This window comes from Danio aesculapii, chromosome 19 (genome assembly GCF_903798145.1).
Source record: "Danio aesculapii chromosome 19, fDanAes4.1, whole genome shotgun sequence".
NCBI classification, from domain to species: domain Eukaryota; kingdom Metazoa; phylum Chordata; class Actinopteri; order Cypriniformes; family Danionidae; genus Danio; species Danio aesculapii.
Window position 1 is genome coordinate 29,467,346 of NC_079453.1, and position 27,996 is coordinate 29,495,341.

Here is a 27,996-nt window from a genome sequence, read left to right on the forward strand (position 1 = left end):
GGTTGTGGTAGAATGGGAGATTCGCATCATGGATGTGCAGCCAACAAATCTGCAGCAACTGCGTAATGCTGTCATGTCAGTATAGACCAAAATCTCTGGAATATTTCCAGTACCTTGTTGAATCTATACCACGAAGAATTTAGGCAGTTCTAGGTGCATAAATGAGTCCTAACCGGTGCTAGGAAGGTGTACCTAATAAAGTGGCCAATGTGTGTATTTTATTTATAGATTTTTTTTTGTTGTTGCAAAAATATATGTATATATTTTTTTTACTGTCACTTTATCAATTTAACATGTCTTTCCTGAACAAAAATCCTAACATATAATAATATAACTAATAATAATTATTGTGTTTAGTCTAATTATTATTGACCCCCAATTTTTGACCCCTCACTTTATCATGACTACCATTTATAATCTGCTAAGAGTTTTTCTCTCTCTCTTTGTGTTTCTGAACTGAATCATGAGGATATTTGTTTATAATTTGAATGTGAAGGAAATCGATTTGCATTTTATTTGTGCAGTGGCCCTATTTATCAATGTTTATTACTGAAAAAATCTCTATTTATACTCGGCATTTAGCATTGGATTTAGCTAACAAAAGATTAAACTCTCCTTTTCAGCCTTTCTTATCTCCCGTTCCTCTTTCTCCATTTTCAGCTCTTATCAAGTTCATTCGACCTGTGTTTGTGTCCCGCTCGGATCAGGACTCTCGGAGGAAGACCGTCGAAGAGATCAAACGTAGAGCGTCTTCTAATGGCGAATGGCCTCAGGTACTAAATAAACACACATAGACTTGTAATATTATGCACTTTCATTCATTTTAAGCACCAGAGCACATTTCTATTCCACTTTGTATGAGTGAGTGCACTAGAGAGCAGCGCTGAGGTATTTCCCCTCTGACTGTGGCTTTTTCAGATCATGATATTCCCGGAGGGCACATGCACCAATAGATCCTGTCTCATCGCATTTAAACCTGGTATGTGTACACTCTCGCTGTCTGTACCCGCCTCTAATATCTGCTGACTAAACACACTTGCCATGATCAGAATTTTTTCTGAATGTTTGTGGAAGTTTGTTTTCTGCGTCTCTTTGTAAGAATTGTTAAAGAAGCCATGTCGTATCAAAATGCCATAGTGTTTTTTGACATACAAACATTAAAGCATAGAACTTTCATAACTTTTGAAGGTATGATTGACCAAGTAATGAAAATGTTGTCTTTAATTAGTCATCCTAATGTTGTTCCGGACCCCTAAGTCTTTCATTTGGCCAATTTGATAAGATTTATAATGAAATCTTTTTTTTTTTTTTTTTTTTCCTTGATTGACTGCTTACATACAGTGCATGCGGAAAGTATTCATAACGCTTCACTTTTTCCACTTTTTTAATGTTACAGCTTTATTCCAAAATGGATTAAATTCATTTATTTCCTTAAAATTCTACACACAATACCCCATAATGACGATGTGAAAAAAAGATTTTTTGAAACTGTTGCAAATTCATTAAAAATAAAAAACCTGAAAAATCACATGTACATTAGTATTGACAGCCTTCGCTGTGAAGCTCTAAATTGAGCTCAGGTACATTCTGTTTCCACTGATCATTCTTGAGATGTTTCAGCAGCTTAACTGGAGTTCACCTGTGGTAAATTTAGTTGATTGGACATGATTTGAAAAGGCATACACCTGTCTATAAAAGGTCCCAGGGTTGACAGTGCATGTCAAAGCACAAACCAAGCATGAAGACAAAGGAATTGTCTGTAGACCTCAGAGACCGGTTGTCTCAAGGCACAAGCCTGGGGAAGGTTACAGAAAAATTTTTGCTGCTCTGAAAGTTCCAGTGAGCACAATGGCCTCCATCATCCATAAGTGGAAGATGTTTGGAACCACCAGGCCTCTTCCTAGAGCTGGCCGGCCATCTAAGCTGAGTGATCGGGGGAGAAGGGCCTTAGTCAGGGAGGTGATCAATAACCCGATGGTCACTCTGTCTGAGCTGCAGCGTTCTTCTGTGGAGAGAGGAAAACCTTACAGAAGGACAACCATCTGTGTAGTAATCCACCAATCAGGTGGCCAGAAGGAATAGCAGCCCTCCTGGAATTTGCCAAAAGGCATCTGAAGGACTCTCAGATCATAAGAAACAAAATTCTCTGGTCTGATGAGACTAAAATTGAACTCTTAGGAGTGAATGCCAGGCGTTACATTTGGAGATAACCAGGCACCGTTCATCACCAGGCTAATACCATCCCTACAGTGAAGCATGGTGGTGGCAGCATCATGCTGTGGGGATGTTTTTCAGCAGCAGGAACTGGAAGACTAGTCAGGATAGAGGGAAAGATGAATGCAGCAATGTAAAGAGACAACCTGAGTAAAAACCTGCTTCAGAGTACTCTTGACCTCAGACTGGGGCTATGGTTCATGTTGAACCGACAATGACCCAAAGCACACCGACAAAATATCATTGGAGTGGCTTCACAACAACTCTGGGAATGTTCTTGAGTGGCCCAGCCAGAGCCCAGACCTAAATCCTATTGAACATCTCTGGAGAGATCTGCAAATGGCTGTACACCGTCGCTTCCCATCCAACCTGATAGAGCTTAAGAGGTACTGCAAAGAGGAATGGGCAAAAATTCCCAAAGACAGGTGTGCCAAGCTTGTGGCATCATATTCAAAAAGACTTGAGGCTGTAATTGCTGCCAAAGGTGCATCAACAAAGTATTGAGCAAAGGCTGTGAATACTTAAGTGCATGTAATTTATTTTTTTATTTTATTTTTTCAGGTTTCTTTTTTTTTTTTATAAATTTGCAGCAATTTCAAAAAATCTTTTTTTCACATTTCATTATGGGGTATTGTGTGTAGAAAATACAATTTTTTTCAATAAGGATGTAACGTAAAAAAGATGTGGAAAAAGTGAAGGGCTATGAAAACTTCATGGATGCACTGTAAATAAAGCTTTTTATAAGTCCAGAAAGGTAATAGTAACATCATTATAGTTCTTGTGTCTTCTAATAATTTATAAAGCTTTATTTGAACCACAGGTGTTACATAGACTATTTCAATAGCTGTTTCCATCCAACTATTTTTATGCGCATTTTGGATGTGCGCATAAAAAGTCGGTTGATGCAAGCACCAAGATGCGCATCAACTTTGAAAATGCACATAATGCATAATACTACTACACATAATACTATGATGGTAACACATTTTACTAAACAAATTCCAGAATGCGCATTAAAAAAGTCATGTGATTTTTGTTATAAGAGATCATGTGATGATAAAAATGTGTGTAATTGCACAAACTGCAGGCTGAGCAAATTGTAAAACATATGAAATGTTGTTTTGGTCATTCTAAAACGCCTTACCCGTTTCAGTATTAGTGTTATTACATTGTTAATTGCCTCCAGAACGGTCAAGAGCGTCTGTAATTTGGTCTCATGCCTTCAAGCACCAACACACATTCATTGCGTGTTGGCATTGTCTTCTGAGGCGCAAGTAATTAATTAAATAAAGAAAAGATTCACACAGCTTCTCCTACCACAGCAAATTCCATTTTTACTGTTGATATTTGGTGCCAGATAATCAGGAATTGATGATTTTGTTCTCTTTGACTCGTTGGATGGAAATGCTTCTTTATTCGCACGTCTTTTATGCAATAATACAGTTTTGCGCATAAAGTTAATTAGCATTTTTGGATGGCAACAAAGCTAATGATTTCTCATTATCTTTCTGATTCATCTAAGTGGTATTGTTTGTCAGTGGAGGGACAGAAATCTCTCGGAGTTCATTTGAAGTATTGTCGGTTGTTTTCCAAGGATAATCAATAGTCTCAACATGAGGGTGTGTAATAAATAGCCCCCTTTGCACAGAAATATAAATAAATGTATAATTATTATAACAGCCTTAGTCAAATACAATAATGCAAGTTTAACACACAATGAAATTCCACCTTTTTACCAGTAAATTGCTGCTCGCAAATAAGTTTCAAAATACATGTAAATGATGCATTTGACAACATTTACTGGAAATGACCTCTTAGCGGTCACACTTCCCATTGTTGTTTATAAACATGAATGATTATACATGTTTTATTTTTATTTTTAGTCCCACAATATATTATGTGGCCTTAACCAATATGAACATACACTATAGTTAGTAATTTGTTACAATGCACTTATTGCTTAAATACTATATATCTTGCCAAGTATGAGATGTTTTTAACACTTGTTAAAGTAGGATTGCACAAAATAAATCAACAAAAAACACTTTATTTTTAAGTGAAAAAATATTAAATGATCCTCAGGCCTTTTAAAATTTAAGAAATCATACAAGAGTTACAATTTTTAGCTGAAACAAATGCGCATAGTTGTGCATTTGTACTTCTGCGTGCTGCTTTAGTTGCTTTGCAATAACACTTCCGAAACGCTATCTGGCAGTGAGATTTTTATGTTCCTCTGTGTCAAGTTTCTTTGTGGGCAACTTGTTTTTTCTGAACGCTACCTTGATGTGCAAGTAGCTAAACTCATTCAGAGGTGGGAATCGGTGGTTGTGCAACAACAATAATCATAAGGTAAACACAAAACAAAAGGTTCCATCTGGGGCTCCTTCACAGGACTCAACACTTGTAAACACTTGCTCTGTCAGGCTCGCGGCTCTGAGCACTGCCCACACTCATCACAGCTACCAAGCTGAACAAGCTTGTGCTGTGCATCGTTGCGACATGTAGTTACATTTTTTTGAGAAGTCTGCGTCAGCATCCAAAAGTTCAAGCAATATGTGCAGTAAAGAAACAAACAAAAAAATAATAATAATAATAATAATTTGGCCCAGGCTTATTGGAAATGCATGCCTCGGCATTAATTTTTGCAAGACATATAATCAGGTTGCTCCATGTACATTTTATTGTATGTTTCAGATGACAAGTCCACTAGTGGGCGCTATCTACATTTTACAAATTACCAATCCGAAATGCATTATTTTGGGTATGTTTTGTAGTACGTTTCAAATACCATCCTTTTTGTACATGTCCACAAAATGACTGGGCTTGTGGTTTCCCAAAAGTAAAGCAGGATAAAGCATGAATTTCCCATGAGCAAGGGTTGAAAAATAAAAGTGAATTTAAACCATCTTTGTGCTTCTCTACGAATTCAGAAGGACATTAGCAAGTTGATGGTTTATTTAATTGTGAAGAAGATTATATGATCGTTTGGCACATTTGACAGGAGATGATTTTGTAGTTGAGACCGAGTGTAATGGCAAGTTCACACAAAAGAACAGTACTGGATCTAACAGCAGCGACATTTCAAACCACAAGTAAACCAGTTTTGGAATTGTTTGTCAGAAAGCAATACATTTAAGTCAGATAATATTTTATTAACAACAATTTTTTATAAACAAAAAATAGTTATGACCCCCTTTAGAGATTCTTCAGCCAGGGTACGATGTGTGCACTTTGGTGTTTGGTGTCTGTTTGTACCCTCGCTAATCTGCAGCTCATCTTGGTTCAGAGCGCTGAGAGATCTGGATGTTTGGCTTCCTCTTCCTGTGTCTGCTGTTAGCTCTGATGGTCTTTCTGCTCAAATCCCCCTGTCCTCTGTCAGTCATTGTACTGGCTCTGTTCCCCTAATCCTCACCCCTCCTCTCTCTGTCCCATGCTTGCTATCGTCTGGCTATCTCACTTTTCTCTCCACAACCTTTAATTCTGGAGCTCTCACTGTACCAAACAACATCAGCTGGGACTGTGTGCTGCCAGACAGCCCTTCCAACACAAATAACAGATGTGAATGTGTGTAGAAAGTTCTGGTGCTTTCCGAACATGTTCAGTAATGTTATTATGTTGTTAGCATATGTCATTATATTACAATTATACAACATATACTTCCATCATCATTATATTGATTAATGAACTACAAAAGAGTGCGTATTGAGGGTAAATATAGTGGTTTTTTTGTGGTTAGATTTGGTTTGCGAATTCTACATTTACTATTAACTTATATTGAGTATGAATGCTAAAATTAATCTCATTTAAGATGTTAATCAATCGTATTGATGTTTCAGTGATTTTTGCAATAATGAGTGGATACTTTTGCAGTGTAGTTTGTTGTTTGTATGTTTTGGTTTGATTGACCTCCTCTGTTGAAGAGCTGCATTGAGTTTGGCAAAGGTGAGTGAGTTCAATCTCAGTGGAGAGCTGGTTTGTTTCTATTAACAGCATGTAATAAGGAGCTGTTTGTAAGCTGAAGGGCATCTCTCGTCCCTCTGCACCTTTACAGAAGTGATGAGATCTGACTGGATCTGAAGCTCAATGTGGAGAAACTAGATCACAGTTGATCTGTAGGAGAACAATAGGAGCTCCTTTTGAGTCAAAATGAGATGATTAGCTGAAAGCCAAAAAATTCACAGTGTGATCTTTACAACTGTCAACAAAATAACTAAAAAAATAAGTGTGTGTATGGGAAGACAACAAAACCCAAATTTAAATGTATTTCTACTTCAACTTTAAAATTGCCATTCACTGGATGTTGATTCAAAACTGTGTGATTACTGAAAATAATTTAATGGGGGGGTCCATTACAATATCATATTTTAAACTTTAGTTGATGTGTAATGTTGATCTGTGAACCTAAACAACATCTCTAAATGCAATACGCTTAAAATTCAATGCAAAGGAGACGATGGCTTTTACAGAGTTAGCTTAGCAAAGCCTACAGCAAACAAAGTTTGGGGACTACAAAAAAAATACATCTGGGCTAGTGAGATTACAAACAATTCAGGTTACGTATGTTTGTCATGCGCATACACCCTGCACAGTGAAGAGGCGTGGCCAGAGGTGTTGTAATGTTATAGCAGAGAAAGCTAAAATGCCGTCCAAATGCTGCAATTTCCACTGAGCTTCTTCTGTTAGTATATTTAGACTTCCGAAGGACATGACTCAAAGAGAAAAGTGCTTATAATTTAATTTGAATTATGTTACAGAGAATGATAAAAATATATATAGCTAGCATTTGACAAAGGACAGCTTCCAGAATCTCTCCCAGTTCAGTGCTGGATTTGGCTTAAAGCTCCTCAAAGAAGGAGCAGCTCCAACCATGATAGAAGAAGCTGTGGATTGTGAGCCACAACCTGTAATGTTTTTGCTTGTTAAAATTGATCTATTACATGCATAGTTTCTAGCGTTAGTGGTATGTTGTTGCAAGGAAGTAAACAAGGATGTAATCAATGGGAAATGCTGTTTGGCACTGTTAACAATTTAGCTACAAATTCATATTTTATCCATCAAACTCCTGTAAACAGCCACAATCTTCAGCAACGCGTGCCGTGTCTCTATACGTCCGCTTTCAGTGTCTCTCTATGCGGCCACTTTCCGTGCATTCCACATCTCAAGTAACACACTTGCAAAAGATGCGTGACTGTTTCATATTACTTACGCATGCTTATAGTCCAAATATATATGAAAGACACTTGTCAAATTTTATTTTAGAGAGCAGGCGTGAAGTTCAGCCATGTCCTCGGTGTCATTTTCTGATTCAGGCTCATACTGACATGGCTAACAGCTACTCTGACTGACAGTATTTGCACAGTGCAAAAGCATGTGCTTATATTGTGCTTTTCCTGGTGACATGGAGCTGATTTGCGTACAGCAGCCAATCACAACACATTATGTTAGCTGACCAATCAGAACCTCTTGAGGGTGGGCCTTCGGAGGAACTAGGAAATATGACCGTCGTTTTCATGTAGCAGTATATGATTCAAGTAAGATATATGAAAATATCGTGATTTTCTACAAATGAAGCATGAGCACACATTGCTTTGCATCTTATAAACACAACCAAGCCTTAAAAATACACTCTGGACCCCCTTTTAATGTGATGCTGCCAAGTATGAGAAGTTGTAACATTTTGTTTGTGACAAAATTTGACAATAAGTCGCCTGCTTCAACAAAAAAAAAACTAAACAAAACAATTTAAGCGTAAAGATATTCAAACATCCTCAGGCCTTCCAAGATGTAGGTAATTATACAAGAGTTACTTTTTAACTGAATTCTTGATGATTATGAAGCAAAATACTTAGTCTGTGCAAGAAACTGAACATTATTAGCTCACTATTACCTTGATTCTACAGTCTTTAGTACACAGACTGATTGTTTTACTTCATCAGACCTAAGTATATCATCACAAACCACTGGAATTAATTTTCCTTTGCCTGTATAAATATTTTCTAACTCTACTAATACCACTGAACATTGTATAAATCCTCATAAAGCATGGTTTAAACAAAAATCTGTATAAACTCTATGATATTTAGTTTCTTTATATAATGTATCTCCTTTCAAAGCTTGAATAATGCAAGTAGTTGGCTTTCAGTCATATATGAATATTAAAACACTGAAGTGGGATGATGTCAGTATTTGGGTACTTGCGCTCACACCCATACTCTCACACACATCTCATGTTTCAGAACAGTAAATGGGACAGGCTATAGTGTTAATGGCACACCCAGCCTTTGAACCGGATTGAGGTCACGTTCTCTCTCTTCCTTTCCCACTGATTTACCATCCTTTTGTCCCGCAGGTGCATTCATCCCTGGCGTTCCTGTCCAGCCTGTCGTGTTGCGGTATCCTAATGAGTTGGTAAGAGTCAACTACGCTCAAACAAGGGTGTGTCATTTGTGTCAATGTAGAGTTACGTACTACTTTCTGGAGCTGTGGATTATGTGTTTCTAGTAATGGAGACTTAACAGACCAATTAAACGTTATGTGGACTACTGATAGCTTTCTCTTTTTGTCTGTCTGGTCTTTTCTCATAAATAATACAAGCCCTGAAATCAAGTTTCATTTAAACTACAGAACAACTTGGCTTTTATCTTGGCATGTTTTCTCTATTATTAATTCATTATTATTATTATTTTTTTTTTAAGCTTTAGATTTTTTTTTAGATGGGTCAAATCAAGGACTATAGAATCCACAAGACATGTTACTTAAAGTTTTGAAAAGGGAAATATGTAACACTCAAAATGGCAAATGAAGGTCCGCCTTCTAGTACAGCAGCCAATCAGCGATCACTATAGACTGAGGATTCTCTGAGTGAGGGGCTCAGACAGTTTCTGCAGATTTTGTATGACTCGAACATTTAGAAATGAAACTAAAGAGGCAGTTATTTAATTTTATTGGTGACTCCTAATAGGGAATTTAATCATAAGCTTGGCAACCAGTTTTGAAAAATTTGATGTTTCCCCATTCAAACAGAATGCCCAAACACACTGCCCAAGAAGCATTTCAAAGATGGCTGGCGAGTTACATGACTTACCTTAAAGGGACTTTGGTCAAATTTAAAGCATCCTGTTTCAGAACTCGAAACTTTGTTGTTAGTCTAAAAACAATTTGTATTGAAACCATTTTGCCAAAATGACAAGTTGTGCCTTTTTATTTCATAATAGTGCAGCTAAACTCCGCCTCCACAGTAGAAGATCAGCTCCTATTTTTACTTCACTGTCTATTTAGCTCCGCCCATTGATTCACACTATAGTAGGTGAATAGCAAGAGAGACAAACTCAGATCTAAGCAGAAACCATATGCTAAAGACGATCCAACTAGGGTTGCATGATTTTGGGAAATCTAACATCGCGATATTTTGTTATTTCATGATTATATCTTGTTATATGACGGTATATTATATCGTAAATACAGTATATTTGTATAAATATAGTAAAAATAATTATTAATTTTAGATAGATTGGGATGATCCTGTAGGGAAGTGTATTCATTCATTCATTTTCACCTGCTTTTCCGGAGCCGGAGTCTCAGGAGAGAACTCCAGACTTCTCTCCCCAAACACTTTTTCCAGCTCCTCTTGGGGATCCCGATGTGTTCCCAGGCCAGTCGAGAGACCTAGTTCCTCCAGCATGTCCTGGGTCTTCCCTGAGGCCTCCTGGTGGGACATGCATGGAACACCTCCCTAGGTAGGCATCCAGGAGGCATCTGAAACAGATGCCTGAGACACCTCAGCTGACTTACTGTATCTCAATGTGGAGGAGCAGCGGCTCTACTTCAAGCTCCTCCCAGGTGACAGAGCTTCTCACCCTATCTATAAGGGTGCGCCCTGCCACCCTGCGAAGGAAACTCATTTCGGCCTCTTGTATCCGAGATCTTGTCCTTTCGGTCTTGACCCAAAGCTCATGACTAAGGTTAGAGTAGGATTGTAGATTGACCAGTAAATCAAGAGCTTTGCCTTTCGGCCTAGCTTCTTTACCACAACAGACGCGTACATCTACGGCACTACAGAAAATCTGCTTGTAAATCTCACGTTCCATCCTTCCCTCACTCGTGAACAAAACCCGAAGATACTTGAACTCCTCCACCTGGGGTAAGGACTTTCCTCCAACCTTGAGATGACAAACCACCTTTTCTGGTGGATCACTATGGCCTCGGACTTGGATGTGCTGATTCTCATCCCAGCCGCATCACAATCGGCAGCAAACCACCCCAGTGAATGCTGAGGGTCCCTGTTCAATGAAGCCAACAGAACAACATTGTCTGCGAAAAACAGAGATGAAATCTGGGGTCCGGTTCTGAGGGGAGTGCGTCTGCATAAAATCGAATAAACAAGTATCGATTAAATAAAATAAAGAAAAAGATACAATTGAAATAAACGGTGTTTTATCGTTTCACGAGTCTAAAGTATTCAGGTACAGTAATTTAATAATAATAATAATAATAATAATAATAATAACAATTCAATAAAATTAATCATTATTAAGTTACAAATGGTACAATTTGCAATGCCTGAATGCTTTTAAAATCGCAATACAGTCACAGACCTCAAAAACACATGCAAATGATAAATTATAACCCAGACTCAACATTGCATCTCTTGCAATGTAACTCTTGCGAATGATCACTTTGCAATATTGATGCTGAAAGGATATAATGTGCAGCCCTAGATCTGTGCGACACTGTGCAACAACATGCAGTCTTTGGTTGTCTTCCCTTTGATCTCAACATTAAGAAAGGGTGGATAACTTTTATTTTTAGTAAAGTTCCAGATAGCATCAGTAAGAACTGTCCTTTATCCACTTAGTTTTTTAAAATTGATTCATTATCATTTACAGTGACACTGGTTATTAGGAAAGACTTGCACTAAAAGTTGATTCTGTGTTGGCTATATTGAATCAGACAGTACTTTCTCAGCAAACGAGTGTGAGTTTTATAATGTTCACTAATGCTTTGTCTTGTTGTAGGTTGTGATAAATATATATAGACAGTTGAAGTCAGAGTTATTAGCCCGCCCTGTTTATTTTTTTCCCCAATTTCTGTTTAAAAAAGAGATTTCTTCAGCACATTTCTAAACGTAATAGTTTTAATAACTCATTTCTAATAACTGATTTCTTATATCTTTGCCATGATGACAGTAAATAATATTTTACTAGATATTTTTTCAAGACACTTAAAGTGAGCTTAAAGTGACATTTAAAGGTTTAACTAGGTTAAGGCCGGCTAGGGTAATTAGGCAAGTTATTGTATAATGATGGTTTGTATAAAAATAATGATGACAATATCATTAATGATGGTTTGCTATAAAATATTTCTTAAAGGGGCTAATAATTTTGACCTTAAAATGGTTTTTAAAAAATTAAAAACTGCTTTTATTCTAGCCGAAAAAAACACAAATAAGACTTTCTCCAGACAAAAAAATACTATCAGACATACTGTGAAAATGTCCTTGCTCTGTTAAACATCGTTTGGGAAATATTTAAAAAAAGAAAAAAATTCAAAGAGGGGCTAATAATTCTGACTTCAACTGTATATATACTGAATCACATCACATTTGCCTAAATCATGTCACTTCTATAAAGGATGTAGGGTGTCAAATGCAGAAGTTTACATTGGTTAGCGCACAGCTGTGCTTTTGATATGTAAAAATGTAAGTTAATATGCAAAATGGTTAGTCTGTGTGGGTGTTTACTTGCTGTTCTGATGAGGGAGTCAAAACAGGACAAAAAAGCCTATTACCATAAAAACAGTAGAAATCAGAATAGTTAATGACTCCTTTAAGGTCACATATCAAGGTCATGCTGTCAGAAGAGAAATGTTAAGGTTGAGTGGTTTAGAGGGCAGTGCAGTTGTTAAGGTGGATTCTGCTATTATAGCTCTAAATGTATTGTTTGCTATGTTAAGCTCATTCATTTCCTTGTTTCTCTTCTCACTTCTCTGACAGGATACAATCTCATGGACGTGGCAAGGGCCTGGAGCGTGAGTTCTCTTTAGTTCATTTAAAGAGAGAGTACACTCAAAAATAAAAACTCATATACAGTTTCCTTACCATAATGTCAATCCAGGCCTGTTTGACACAAATTAAGATATGTTGGTCAATGTAAATCAAACAGTTTCAGTTCCCACTTCTATTTTTAAGTCGAACTTAAAAAGGGGAAAATGTGTACAGGTTTGGAACAACATTTTGTTATAGTGTGATAGTGGTTGTGTGTGTTTGTATATTACATAATTGAATTATAAATGATCAATTTATCTTCTTTAGGTTTAAGATTTTGTGGCTTACATTGTGTCAGCTACATAACTTCGTTGAAATAGAGGTGAGAATTGTTACTTTAGAATTTATGTAATATTGTAGTATTAAAACAATATTCTAATTTCTGTATTTTGTTTTATTTTGACATTTTCTGCAGCCTTGCCTTGTTCCCGGTCATATTTTTTCCTTATGTTTAGTTATTTAGTCCAGCTTTAAGTCGCCTATTTTAGTTTATTTTTTAATATAATTTTTATTGACATTTGTAAAAAAATCTGATATTTCAATATTTTTTTCAGCTCTAATTCAGTTACCTAAAAACATATTTGTAGTATTGTTTTGTTGTTTTTTTAACCCATCTTAGGTTGGCAAATGTGCACAAATGAAAATAAATAACTAAACCATTCTGTCTATTCAGTATCTTCCTACATACACCCCATCAGAAGAGGAGAAGAAAGATCCAGCCCTGTTTGCAAGCAATGTGAGACGCATCATGGCCAAGTGAGTGGATGTTGAAAAGCTCTAACATGTTTTTGTGATGACAGGTTTTATTGTTTGCCAGGTAGAACTAAAGAGTCCAGGGGTCCGTTCTTTGTACCTCGTTTAAATGATCTAAGATGATTTGACAGATCCTGGATCTTTTAATCTTGATAACTCATCTCTGGCTAATTTGGTTCTTCAAACCATTCATCAAAATCAGATTAAAAAGTCTGTATGAACTGATCTGAGATCGCTGCGTGTGTTGTGAAGGACCGATCAATCGATCCTCGGAATCATGATCTGCAATGCATTGATTGGCTGACGGCACAGCATCATAATGACATCTTTTGATTAATATTCAATTATCCATGTGAGCAAAATTACAAAAAATGCATAGTAAATGGTTTGGTAAATGTGATACGCAATAATTTTTTGCCTTTGTTGTGGGCCGCATGCTTTACACTTTCATATGTCAAGAGTATTTAGCTATTTATTTAGTTTTACATTTGAGCGGATTTTCTTTATGTAGCAGCCTAGGCCTATTTATGTTTCTGAATCAGTGTAAGGTAAAAGTGGCTGTTTAAATTAATTTTGCATCAAAGTATTATGATTTCAGTAAAGGTGTCTGTAACTTTTGCAAGGCATCAAATCAGCATCATATTAGCTGTCAACATGTGCATGACGGCATAAATTATTATTACTTTAAAAAACAGTCGAATAGTGCATAAGTTTTATTTTTTACTCTTTTATTATTTTCCCAAATGTATATAACTACTGATGTAAGAAAATATCAGAATTCGGTACATACTTTCAGTATTACCTTTGCTTGAAAAGACCTGGGGCTTCATGTATCAACGCTGCGTACGCACAAAAACTTTGCGTACGCCAGATTTCACGCTCGCTTTTAGATTTACTAACGATGAAATGAACGTGAGTGTGCGTTGGTCCACGCCAACTTCATGTCTGGCATATGTGCATTTCTTCATTGTGTTTGTTTTTTCCACTGGCGACTCCTAGAGACAATTATGTTAAATTGCACACTACAAAGTATCTTTGAGCCGTGCAATGCCAACTGTATGGGACGGATCATCCGCATATCTAGCAGGTATATAAGGTTTCCATACCATGCCAGTTGACCAGCCAAACATTAAAGCTCAATTTGCAGCGATCGCCGGTTTTCCCAGTGTAATCGGAGCGATTGACTGCACGCACATCGCTATAAAGGTGCCATCGGAAACATTTCCATTCAATAAATGTGCAAATAATATGTGATGATCAAATGCGCTTAACATAATACACGCACTTATTAATGATTCCTACTTGTCTTCCTCGTGATGAAGAGTAGGCAAAATCTGATATGTAGTGGGGGAAAAAAAAGAATGAGTTCATCTGATGCTGGATTCGAACCGGGTTCATCATCGATCGTGTCAAAACATGTTGCCATGCACTTTACGAGCTACGCCACTCACGCTGCTGTTTGCCGCTCTTAGTTGTGTTGTCTCTGTCAATCAAACGGTGATGGGTGGGAATCACTAGCTCATTCCAACGAGGTGTGCTATTTGCACTTAGCTTAAATAGACACTACAAAATTTTACACCTTTACATCGGACCATTTTTTTTCTTTTGTTATTAATTCTGGAGGACAAACCTGCAAATAACCTAGTTTTCTCTGGTCTACCTCTGAAAGGAGCACCTCCAATTCAAATTCTATTCAAAGTTGATCTTTTTGCTTGCTTTTGCCATTTCTTTTTCATTTGGTTTTGCCAAAGTAGAGTCATTACCATATGTATAATGGAGAGGAGGCAGGGAGGGGTCTTGCATTCGTGCACGTGCGCTCAGTTTCACGTTAATTTGGATGTACAAAGAGAAAATGCGTGGGATTTCACGTACGCAGTGTTTCATACATCTGATTTTTTTTACTGCGTACCCATATTTACAGCTTTGTGCGTACGCAATGTTTTAGTATGAATTCAACGCAAGTCTTTGTACATGAGGCCCCTAATCTGATCAGGTTTGAGCTACAGGAACTGTTGCTATGACAACAACTCTTAGATGAGTTTTAAAGAACTAAACGACCGTGGATTGTGTCAAATCGTCAATAACCAAAACCAGCTAATTGAGTAATCCACGTAAGAAGAATGGACCCCTGACATGACATGCAAGAAAACAAATTGTGGGTGTGATTTATTAATTTGCTCTCTCAATTTACAAGTTCAAGCCTTTAAGTAAATTTGTGCACACAATTTCTTAATTTGTTACCTTGATTAACCAAATAGTGTGCACAATTTACTAATCCGTTCCCTTGTTTTAAGCAATTCATACACTTGTTCTAGGTAATTCTAGAACTTCTATCTTGTACAATTTAGTTGTACTTACTGCCTGTGTACTATACTTCATGTTACTGTGAAGTATAGTGTTAAGCTTTCTAATTTGTTATGTTATGATGATAGCTGTAACCAATCAGCACATCAATACAGGACTGTAAAGGAAGCAGCAAAGAAGGTTTTGTTTTGTTAACAAGGAACGTAGATATGATGCGTACTGAAGATAGCACCTGGTTGTGGCTATTAGGTGTGCACAATTTACCTATAACGAGGCCAAAAAATTTGTAAAAAGTGCGCAAATAGTAAACTTTACTTACAATTTATTAATGATGTACTAAAATGAGATAACGAATGAAAAAGTCTTGCATTTTCTTGCATTAAATGTGCAAAGATCCATAGAAAATGGTTTTGAGGTGTATTCATATAATTTGTTTCAGTTTTGCCATTTATTATTAAGGTGTTTTGTACTTGGTAAACCAAAAATATTGTGTTTTCTCCATAGGGCACTTGGGTTGCCCATTATCGATTACTCTTTTGAGGACTGCCAGCTTGCTATGGCCAAAGGCCCATTGCGTTTGCCCAAACACACCTGCTTGCTTGAGTTCGCCAGACTGGTGCGACTTTTGGGGTGAGTAGATGGTCGCATTTGCATGAAATGGGAATGCACTTCCATTTTAAAGTAACTTTTTATTCAACAAATGTTCCATTTCTGGTAAACATCTTTGATAGATGGTACATATTGGGACACTCACCACCTGCTGGATGACTTTCTGGTTCAGAACAGTGCACTTTGCAAATTTGTTCCACATTATACAGTAAATTCTACAGTTATGGTGAGAAATTGACCCTGCAAGGATTCTGAGATATTGTTTTAAATGCATTGCTATTCTCTCTTGAATTGATTCTGAGCTTAGATTTTACCAGCACATGGTACTAGTTTGACCGTATACACTAAGCTGCTCACGAGGAAGAGCGCTTGTGCTTGTAATATGACTTTTATGTCATAAGATTAATGTAAACAGCTCACTGTGAACAGTCTTGTGATTTATTTACACCTTTCCTAAGTTTAATAATAATTATTTTAGTTTTAAGTCGGATTTTTAATGAATTTAATGCAAACTGAGTATGACAGTCTATAAAGCATCTGCCTTTAAAAACAGAATTAAGAATAGTGATGCATTATGAAAATCTCCAAATCCACACAGAACTCATTTCTCCAACAGTTTTTGACCACTTGTCTAGTAAATTCCACTTTTATATTTCCATCCATGATTTCCACATTTGATGATAATGTTTCATGAATTTCACTTCAGCATATTCTAAAAGAAATTTGATCATGTGACACTGAATACTAGAGAATAGTTGAAGGCAACTGTTATTTTAATTGTAATTATATTTTACAAACACACCAACCCTTTAAATTAACATATTTTCTTTTCTTCTGTGTATGCAAAATACTTTATTCATCCAATAAAAGTAGAATAAGTTTCCTGATGCAGTTCTTTTTATCTGTTATCATGAGGATGTCCTGAATGGAATGACCAATCAGATTTCCTGAGCGGAGTGACCAATCAGACAAGATTCTGTATAGAAATAACAGGAAGACAGTCAGTTGAAAGTTTTTCCTTTGGTTGCTAGAAGCTGGTCTGTTAGATGAGAGAGATTGTCAACATGAAAAAGTACTGGACTTTTGTTGGTTCAATGTGTATCAGGTGATCTCTGGATGGACATGGACTTTGGGTGGTTCGTGTGTAAATCCAGCAGACCAGCAAATGCGTTGGTCTTTTAAACCAGGTTTAATCTGTAATTTTCTCATCAGTGCTCAGGTTTAATATTAAACAGCTGAGTTAGGGTTATAAAAGTGAAGTCTATTTAGGAAGCCTTCGGGACGCAAGGTTATAAGATTGGTCATTGGCTGAATCGGTCATGTAGTCAGCTCTACATAAGATTACATTTGCAGTTTGTTCATACTAATTTAAATTGAGCTGAATCAACACAAATCTTTAGTATTTTGGAGGACAACTTACTTGTTTTATGTTCAATTCTCTTAAATTGTTTAAAAACTAATAAGTGAACTTAATTCCTTCATGTTTTCTCAACACAAATTTATTGTGTGGAACCAAGCATTTTTTACAATCAAGACACATGCCAATATTCAATAATTTAATGTATGATAATGATTATATTTACTTGAAGACTTCTAATGCCATACATTTTTAAACATTAAACATTTTCATATTAATCTTGCCTACTATATTGAAAATGCTGAGACTTTTATAGGCTTTTTTTTAAGGTGTCAATTGTTAACATCAGTTTATTTGAACTTTATTTAAGTCAATGTAATGACAAAAAAAAAACATTTATTTATCTTATGTGATGTTACTTTCTTGGTTAATGCCATATTTACATAATCATTTTATTTAATGGCGTTAATAACTAATGCATTTTTATTTTATATTTTTTAATTTGTTTTTACATACTCTATAATATTGCTGTTTCTATCATCCCTTTGTAAATGAATTAGATTAAAATATTTAATATATTATGAACATGTGTATATATACAATACAGCAATGTACTAAGTGTTAATAATAATAATAATAATAATAATAAACTTTTATATAGCGCCTTTTAAAAGTAGTATCTCAATGCACTTTACAGACACAATGTGGATCAGTAAAACATACAAGGATTATTGCAAAAAAATGCAATAATAAAAATGATTAAAGCACATATAATAATAATAATAATAATAATAATAATAATAATAATAATAATAATAATAATAATATTATATCTAAAAATTAAATGAAAGATTTTGGTTTCTTTGGTTTATTATACCAGTTAAAGTAATCTAAAGCTCCAGCAATTAATCACATGAAGAACATTTGATACCGGCAGAAGCCAGCGAGCACATTCATCCACTGCTCACCTCTGCATGTGGTAGTATTCACTTGTTAAGTCTGATGTCATTCCTCTCAGTTTCTTGTTGCTATCGCTTTATTGGATGCCAAAAGTGAACAACAAATGGTGCTAATGTACGCTCCCAGTGTGCTGTGATACTGTTGATAATCATGAATGTAATGTTTGAATCCATGCCTAATCCCAGATGATCAGACAGTGATTCATTTTCTATAAATGGTTAAAATATTTGTGTCTGGGATGCAATAAGACTAAAGACTACTACCATGATTTTGTTAAAATAATGCATTAAAGTGTCATTCGACTAAACGGTGGTTATAAATTGCTGTTGATATAGAGTGCACTTAATTTAAATGCGTAGAGGTTTAGATCTTGAAACAGTATGTCATACATCACAACTTAACATGCAGATTGATCAATTCTACATCAGTAGAGCCACATGGTAAAGAATCATGACTGCATGTTCAATAGTTTAAACAGTGCTGTACTGACTGGTCAAAAGACAAACACAACTCTCTGCCTGCCAGCACCGCATTCATAATTAGAGGAAGTTCAGCATGGGTTGTGTTTGTTTTGTATGAGAAAACTGAGGATTGACTTTACACGTGGGTCAGCTGTGTTGGTTATTGAACACAGTGCCCTCTAGTGAAAATGATAGGATGTACAGGTAAAAAAAAACATGGCTTAGTGTTCATAAGGTCCAAATACATCTTTCATTTAGTTAAATTAATTGATAAACCAGTTTTTTATGTTACAGTGTCAGAAATAAAGGTACAAAAGCTATCATTGTGGCGATATGCATACAATTAAATATTTTTACTATATTTAAAATGTATAATAAAACAGTAAAACTGTTAAATATTTTTTAAGTTTATTTAAATAATTTTTTTTAACTTTATATAAATTATAAAATTTAAATTACTTATATATTTAAATAAACAAATAATAAAGATTTAATTCCTCTGTTTTCAGCAGTCTTCAGTAACTGCATTTAACTAAACTGAAATAATTTCTAGTAAAACAATAACAGCACAGTTTAAATAAACAAAATGATAATAAAAAAAATAATACAATAATAATAATAATAATAATAATAATAACAAGTTGAAATGAAATAAATACCAAGTAAGTTTTTTTTCATGTATTTGTGGATGGAGATTATTCAAGCCTTTTTAAAATAAGTCTTACTCAAATGTCGTTTACAGTACACACACATATTAGCGTTTACTGACACCATGTGGCCGTGGTGCTTATAGAGGTTAAGAATCACATGGCGATTTTATGGTCTTTATTACAAACATGCTTTGTTTTAAAAACATTTTAAACTTATAATACTTATAAAAATCACAGAGTTGTAACAAATATTTTAATCTCAGTTTATTCGAAAAAATAAAAATAAATAAATAGTTATACCCACACACAGTTGTGTCCAAACAGCTTACAAAAGTAGATTTTCATCATAGGTGCCCTTTTTTTGAGGGATTCATCTGCATTCTTCTGCACTTTTAAATAAGTGTTACAAACTCTTCCCACAAAACAGATCAAACATCTCGAACTTGGATTCATCCATCCAACATGCTCTCTTTGTATTCTTTTACTTTTTTTTTGGACAATGTCAGATGTGTCTGTCTTCATCCAAAATTCTTAAAAGCCCAGCATCTTAGGGTTGTTCAGTGAAGCCGCCATCTGAGCACCAGTGTGGAGTCTGTTTCCCAAACTACAGACCCTGATGTTCTTGTCCTCTTGTTATTCTGGCTTGTCCACTTCTCTCCTTGTGCTGCTTGCATCCATTTTGCTTTCTTCCTTCAACACAGTAGATCATGAAACGGCTTTTATCATTCCACAAAAAAAAGATCTACAGGTTTTTTTTTTTAACCAAGAAGTGACATTCTAAAAGTTCTGAGCTGATTTGTACTCAAGTTACTTTTAAGAATAAAAGAATAGACAGACCTACAATGTTTCTAATCAATGGCATGTATCATGCTTTTTATCTAATCACTATCTAGGCTTTTCTCCTAATGGAAAGCACAGAAATCATTGTTCTACAGATTGCAAACTATAATTTTCTACATGTTGAGGTTACTGCTTAGTCCTATTTGAATTTATAACTATCCTAAAATATAATATATGCACAGACAAAACATAGAAAAATATAATATATACACACACAATTGTAAAAGAGCAGTTTTTAAACATATTTTGTGAGTTACATTCTGAGATACATTATAAAAAATGTACTAGATAGATAGATAGATAGATAGATAGATAGATAGATAGATAGATAGATAGATTTGGTTCGTGTTTGTTATTCAAAGACTTTATTAATATCCTTAATATATCTTGCACATAAAAAAAATATTTTATTTTCAGCCTGAAGACAAAAGTCACAGATGAAGTCCTACGAGAAGAAGCTTCCAGAGCCCGTCATCTGTGTGGAAGAAGACTGGATATGGAGGGCTTTGCTCAGTATCTCAACCAACCCATGACAGAAGCAGTCCAGGATATCTTCTCACTATTCGAAGAGGTTCAACACTTAGCAAATATTCTTATTAAAGCACACATCAACCGAAAATAAATGTGCTTTCAAACACATCACTTGTAATCCATAGTGTTTACATGATTGTGATGACACTGAATGATTGGTTTCCAGCACGGGTTGATGGATGTGAGAGAATATGTCATCGCTCTGTCAGTGGTATGTAGACCTTTCAGATATCTGGACACCGTTAAACTGGCCTTCAGGGTGAGTTGGGTTTATATAAGCTTTCATTGTTTCAATCACACATTCATTATATACTTCATTAATAGAAATATTTATAAGTTATGGTACTTTAAACATGGTCTTGATGGCTGGAATGATTGATGTTTGTTTGATACTTATTGCTTGTATTCAGATGTTTGAAGCACAGGAGGACGGAGCTGTTATTGAAGACGAACTGACCGTCATTCTGAAAACTGCTCTGGGAGTTGGAGATCTTGCTGTTTCTGATCTCTTCAGGGCCGTAGATGGCCAAGACAAAGGAAAGATCACATTTGGTAAGACTTTTTTTACTGGCATTGACTGGTAATTTTGGATTTCTTGTGTGTGATCGCTTTAATTAAAATCTGAAATTGAAAAGTTTTTGCCAGTTTGGTCTCTGTTTGGATTTAGTCACCACGAGAGAGAGAAAAAGAAATGTTCTAAAACATAGTTCTGGTTCATGTTTAGATCGCTTGGATCTTGTTTAGGGTTTTTTAAAAAGAAGACGAAAAATCAATGCTTTGTCATTATTAACTCCATTAACATAATTTTTTTTTCTAAAATCACCGTAAACCATGATATATTTGTTTTTTTTAATAATAAACTAGAATTAAATACAATTGTGTATGTAAATGTATTGTAAATAGCATCTTATGTTGTATTCCAGGGTAATAATGCAGACCACAATTTCTTGGTATCCCTTAGCTTTTGGTTTGTTGAAGCTTATTTGGCAAAGAAAAATGCGTTTAATATATGCTAGAAAATAAAAACAATCTTAAAACTTTTTTAAAAAGTAGCATAATTCAGCAAACTTAAAAAAAAAAAAAAGAGAGAGTATATATTACAGATATGATATACTTCTTACTGCATACCTAAAAATACTTCTTAATATTTTTTAAGGTTTTTATTTCACCTACTAACTCGGTACATCTGTAAGTCAAGTTTTATTTGAATGTTGATTATAAATACAAATTTTAATTAAAGTATTTATTAATGGACTATAATTCGAGGCATTGGATTTTTATAGACCATTGGCCATGGAAGACATTGGAACACCTGAATTTAATCATTTTGAGGGCATGTCTCAATTTTTTTAGCAGTGTAGTTTATATACATTAAGCCCCTAACTATCACCCCCACTTTTTGAACATTGATATCAAAATGAGATGTATAATGATCCTCAATCTTAAACACTGTTGCAAAGACTTAAGTTTGGTCTCATTTTAAAACAGACATTTGTCAGATTTCTAGGTACACTGGAAAACAGTTAAACAAAACAAGTTAAATTCCCTTAAGGTTATGAAAATATATTATGTATTTTACAAAACCTGTTTTGGCTCAAATTTGACAGAAAATCTAAACTAAATATCTGAACAAATTATATTCCAAATCTGAGATCGATGTCTCATCAAATGAGCTTTCAGTAAAATTTATTTGGCCGCAGTACCAACCTTGACCATCAGATGACATACAGTTTCCATTAGTGACCATACAAGAGCGTACCCTATTAAAGTGTATGTTTTGAGGAATATAAACCATATTTATTTCATACTTCTCACAATATTTTTAAAGTAGACATTAAATTCTAAAGCAGTATTTGCAAGTGTGGTGGTATCTGATTAGAATTTAGTCTCTAAAAACATTTTTTTACATGTGGATTGCTGTGGCAAAGTAATGCAATTTACTTTTAAAATGTACAATCCTGATGAGAATCCCTGTCTGTTGCTCGGTAACATCTATCGAAAACTAGGAATTTTAAGCTTTCAAATGATATATAGTTTGTCATGTGCTTTGTTTAAACTGCAATAATATGGTTTAAAAATGTAACTGCAAATGCTCCCACAGGTTGAAGGGTGAGAGTAAATGGATCTCTAAGATGACACAGAGTTATGCGTTTTAGAATTCTAAACGTAGATTTCTATCAGGGTATGCACACCAGTGCTGCAAGTCGGCAACTGTCCACGGTGCCCAGCTACGACTCAGGACGCTGTTCATATATGCATATATGAATGTGCGTATCAGGTGTGCGATACTTCCAACTGTCATGTGCACTCCGTGTCGCAGCACTGAGCGGCACATCCATTGTGCGACGCCCTTTACTCTTCCTAATAACTATAAACAGTGGTAAAATATTATTCAGAAGACTTTTCCAACAATATATAGTTTGAAATGATTAGATTAGGATTTAATTGCAAGACAGTGAAGTAAACTTTACTGTCCTGCTGTCAGGACAGTTAAAGGGTTCAATTAAGTACACTACAAACAAACACACACACAAAGTTAAGAATGGCCATTGATCTGTATTAATATTTCTTATCTTATAACTTTCTTCGATCTTTATCACCTTGTGTTTTTGGCAGATGATTTGTGCGGCTTCATGGAGAAATGCCCTGATTTGGTGGAGCAGTATCACTGTCTCTCTGAGTCAATCTCTCAGCACTCCAGAGAATCCACATCTTCAAGCAACGGCTTCTGTGCTGACTTCAGCCCCCGAAATCACAGCAAGAAACAGGACTAAACACGGCTTTACCATCACAGCCTGTCACCCTCAGTGTGTGACGCTGTTTTCCTGTGTGCACCAAGAGAGGTGATGACAGACCACATCTCAAGTTGAATCTGAATTTGCATCTGGGTACATTACCCTAGGGATTTTCCCAGAGTTTTTGTTCAAAATCCTTCAATAATTTATTTTTTATGCCCTCAAGGAACTTCTCTTCAAGGCGCTTCGTTTTTCTGACAGATCTTAGGAATGGAAACGAAACTCGCTACATTTTAATGCCTTATGTTCTTTTTTTTTTTGACAGAGATTTTCACAGTTTTTCTATATAAAGCGTTGCTTTAAAAGATTGCGATTTTTAATATGCGCAAAATAAATAAATAAAAAAACACACCAACAACAAACAAAAAACAAGTCTCGGCTGATGTTTATCAAGGTGTTGAGGTGCAATATTAACAGTGAGGTGATATTCCAACATGTACAATCACATGATTCAAGACTATAGTAATGTAATGAATGCAAGTGAATGCGAGAGTCTCTGTTTATATTTTTCATTAGTGAATTCTGTTACATTAAAATATTAACTTTCAGTTAATGTGCGGTTAATGTTAGACCTACAAAATAATTAGTTTGTGGTTAGAACTACAATCTAATTAAAGTATTTAACACATACACTCACTGGTCACTTTATTAGGCACATTTTACTAGTACTGGGTTGGACCCCCATTTGCCTGCAGAACTGCCTTAATCCTTCATGGCATAGATAACAAGGTACTGAAATTATTCCTTAGAGATTTTGGTCCATATTGACATGATTGCATCACACAGTTGCTGCAGATTTGTCGGCTGCACATCCATGATGCGAATCTCCCGTTCCACCGCATCCCAAAGGTGCTCTATTGCAGTGCTTCCCAACCCTGTTCCTGAAGGCACACCAACAGTACACATTTTCAACCTCTCACTAATCAAACACACCTGAATCAACTCAGCAGAACATTAGAAAAGAACCCAAAACCTGACACGAATGGGTCAGATAAGGGAGACATACAAAATATGTACTGTTGGTGTGCCTCCAGGAACAGGGTTGGGAAACACTGCTCTATTGGATTGAGTTCTGGTCACTGTGGAGGCCATTTGAGTACAGTAAACACATTGCTATGTTCAGGAAACCAGTCTCAGGTGATTCGCGCTTTATGACATGGCACGTTATCCTACTGGAAGTAGCCATCAAAGGCAACCTTCTTAACTGTAAATACAAAAATGGGTGTAAAAAGCCATTTTCAGTCAAGAACTGGTTGTAGATTTCACAAATAATGCTGAAGAAACGGCAAGTAACACTGATTCAAATGTGTTTTGAAACAAATTTTGAAATCAAAGCACTAAATTAGTATTTTCTTGTAAAACATACTCAAATGATATTGATTTACAGCATCAAAATAGGTTACAGCTACTGTTTTGACAATAATTAAAAATAACACTTAATAATAATAATCTACTTTGTTTTTGTACAGTGACTAGAAATAAATAAATGTGCTTTTGGTCCTATTAATTAATGTTAGTTAATGCATTTTGCTGTATTTATTAATATTTGATGGTATTTATTAAAACACAACTGTTAATTGCTCATTTGCTAAAATTAGTTTTACATGATTTTTCATATTCTATTAGGCAACATTTAGTATAAATAATAAATGCTTTAATTGTGTTTTTCATTGGTGGTTAATGTTAATTTAGTCATTCGCAATATTTTCACAGAAATACACTTAAACTGGTTGTAAGTACAGTACACATCCTGATAATTGTAAGTCAATAAAAAGGTCTATATGTTTTCTGTAGAAAGTGCTTAAACAGGTAAGCTTATCAGTAAAATTAAAAGTATCCTGAATAATTTGGACATTTATTGAAAATGTTACTTTTACGTGTTAAAACGTGACTAAAAAACCTGTGAGTTGCGTTTGTGTACAAAAACTTTTTCTTCCGTCTAACATTGTTTAACCATGATATTTGTTGGCTATTTGTTGTACTTCTAGTAATCAGGACATGTTGTTCTACGAGATGGAACAGGGTCTGCATTAACTAATTGTTAATTAATTGAAATTGATGTAAGTAAAGGTGTTGTTCTATAAGCTCCTGTAATTCTCAGGACAGTGTAGGACTCCACCACCACAGAGTGGCGCTATAGAGCCACAAGAGCCAAAAGAATGAACCCGAATCACCCCGTTAATGATTCCTTCAGTTATTTTGTGATGGTAATTTAATGTTTCAGCTGCTGGTTTTGAAAGATATTACAATGTCTCACTTGGAAGAATATGACGTCATGCCTAAATATTGGATCTATTATAGATTTAACTTTGTGTGCATTTTATTTGAGATGTACATTATTGTTGGCACATAGTTCATTTCCAAAATCCGATAACTAATTGGTTTCATTGCCTTTGTTGATTATTGCTTTTATACATTTGAATGTTTTCTTTTGTATAGCTTTCACTGGTTTTGATAAACCACGTTGAGTTAGCTTTTTTGCTAATTAACATGTCATGTGTTTTCAGGTGAGTGCAGATTATCATATTTAGTTGACGTTTTTTCTCTCTCTCTCCTCCAACTTTTGTTTTTCTCTTTTTACCTGACACTTTGTTTTGATTTCTAAGATAAATCGTCTCATTCTTGCTCTATTTTTTCTTTCCTCACCCACATTTTTCTTTCACTTCTCTCTGATCTGTCACCTAAGCCTACGATGTAAACACATGATGTCATTTGTTAGACAAACTTACATAAAAGAAAGTCTGGCCTCACCACGGGGTGGCGCTATAACATTAACAAAACGCCTCAACTCATCTGGATAGACGGCATGGAAAAGCATTACATCATCCCTGTTTTAAAAATAGACTCTACGAATTGCTTCTTGGGTTGTTGAAAGTGGAGCATTTTGCCACCTGTGTCCAAGCTGTTAATAGATAATGACATCATCTGAAACGGCTCATAGAAAGCAGGATTTGACACACGGATGGACTGAATGGTTGAAGTTGCTATGCAACCTGGTCATCTGAATTAGCCAAAGTGCCCTTGAAATTCTCCTCCAGTGTAATTCTTTGTTCTTCGCTTTCTTTTTACATGAATGGACGGAGCAGAGTCACATTTGTGGAGCCTGAGAGAAAGCGTGAGTTAGTCAAATGTGATTTCTGTAGGGTCATTCGCTTTTGCAGACCTTCATTTTACCAATCTCTGTGGAATTTAAGAATTCAGAACCATTCAAAACCATTCAGAGATTTTAGCATTTGCCGTTTTGTTGGAAACTGAATGATAGTTCATTCTGGTATTGTCAAATGTAGCAAAAAGGCATTCATTTCCTTCATTTTTTTTAAAGCTATGGCTTAAAAGCCTTTAATTGTGAGATGTGTGGTTGCTAATAGAGTGTATATGCTTTTGTGAAACTCTTCACATTTTCTCAGTTAACTTTTAAAGCAATTTTGTTCACTAGTGGAATTCACGCCGAAAAACGACATCGCCCACAATGCGGTAGAAAATCCCACCAATCAGAGAGGCACGGGAAGCAAAGTACGGTAAAAGAGATATTTAGCTTCATGCATCTGAAGCACAATGAAGTACACCATGAAGTACAGGTTTCTGTACAATATCAAAATATCAGTTTGCATTTTTTTTATCAACTTGATGAGTGTATTTGTGTGTGTGTGTGTGTGTATACAACTAAACAACTTTTCTGTTTAATGCATCATTTGCAGTGCTTTATGGGATTGTAGTTCTTCAGTGAAGCCATATTGTCCATTTTTATAACTTTGTTCTATTTTCATATACTACTTTGCTTAAAATCAATGTTTCAAGTGTTGTGATTAGTGCTGGGCAACGTTATTTTTTATTGAGATTTAGTCACGTGATTTTTAATGCAGATTATTTACATTCTTATACACAAAATTCAACAATGAATTCAAAAGTAGTCTATTGTTTACTTTTATTTTAAAAGTTCAGATATGACAAAAGTCAACTGAGGCATTTTTATAGCAGTATTCCCTTTACTTACTAACAGTTAAATATCTTGTAAATCATAACTTGAGTCCCTATTATGGGTTTTTGAAAATTACCTTCTATGCAGTGTGAATGAAATGAGTGAATGAAAACATCCAGCTGAGGGTTAAATCCGAAAATGCACCTTGTATAAAAATATAATTTTTTAAAACTAAAAGATTGGCCTCAGAGTCTGTTAAAAAGATAAAAATTATCGTTCGTCCAGATCTTTTGCATGTTTGTATCGACGTCGACATGAAACAATACCAAATTTAAAGTGCCAGATCTGGTAAAACGTGAACACTCCTTTCCCTTCAGACACTAGCGGAGTGTGAGGTATCATGGGATTGATCATAAGTCATGACGTGAAGATTACTATCACTGACAGATGGCCAGACATGTGGCTGCATGGAATAAAGGGTTAAAGTTCATTTTCACAACAACATCTCAGTTTAGCCAACCGTGTGCTGTGTTTGTTCTTGTCATTTTCTGATGATTGATA

At 35.3% G+C, this 27,996-nt stretch overlaps 1 protein-coding gene across 2 annotated transcripts in view; it reads left to right on the forward strand.

Annotated features, from left to right (window-relative positions):
- lpcat1 (lysophosphatidylcholine acyltransferase 1) overlaps nucleotides 1-23,897 on the forward strand; it is a 47,218-nt gene extending 23,321 nt beyond the window's left edge. For both annotated transcript variants that reach the window (XM_056480338.1, XM_056480337.1), the window contains 11 exons: nucleotides 661-773; nucleotides 919-979; nucleotides 8,564-8,622; nucleotides 12,206-12,240; nucleotides 12,524-12,578; nucleotides 12,930-13,012; nucleotides 15,818-15,943; nucleotides 20,608-20,761; nucleotides 20,888-20,980; nucleotides 21,132-21,273; nucleotides 23,338-23,897. In XM_056480338.1, coding sequence (XP_056336313.1) covers nucleotides 661-773; nucleotides 919-979; nucleotides 8,564-8,622; nucleotides 12,206-12,240; nucleotides 12,524-12,578; nucleotides 12,930-13,012; nucleotides 15,818-15,943; nucleotides 20,608-20,761; nucleotides 20,888-20,980; nucleotides 21,132-21,273; nucleotides 23,338-23,495 — 1,079 coding nt within the window. In that variant the 3' untranslated portion in view covers nucleotides 23,496-23,897. The remainder of the gene's footprint in view (nucleotides 1-660; nucleotides 774-918; nucleotides 980-8,563; nucleotides 8,623-12,205; nucleotides 12,241-12,523; nucleotides 12,579-12,929; nucleotides 13,013-15,817; nucleotides 15,944-20,607; nucleotides 20,762-20,887; nucleotides 20,981-21,131; nucleotides 21,274-23,337) is intronic.
- The last annotated feature ends 4,099 nt before the right edge of the window (nucleotides 23,898-27,996 follow it).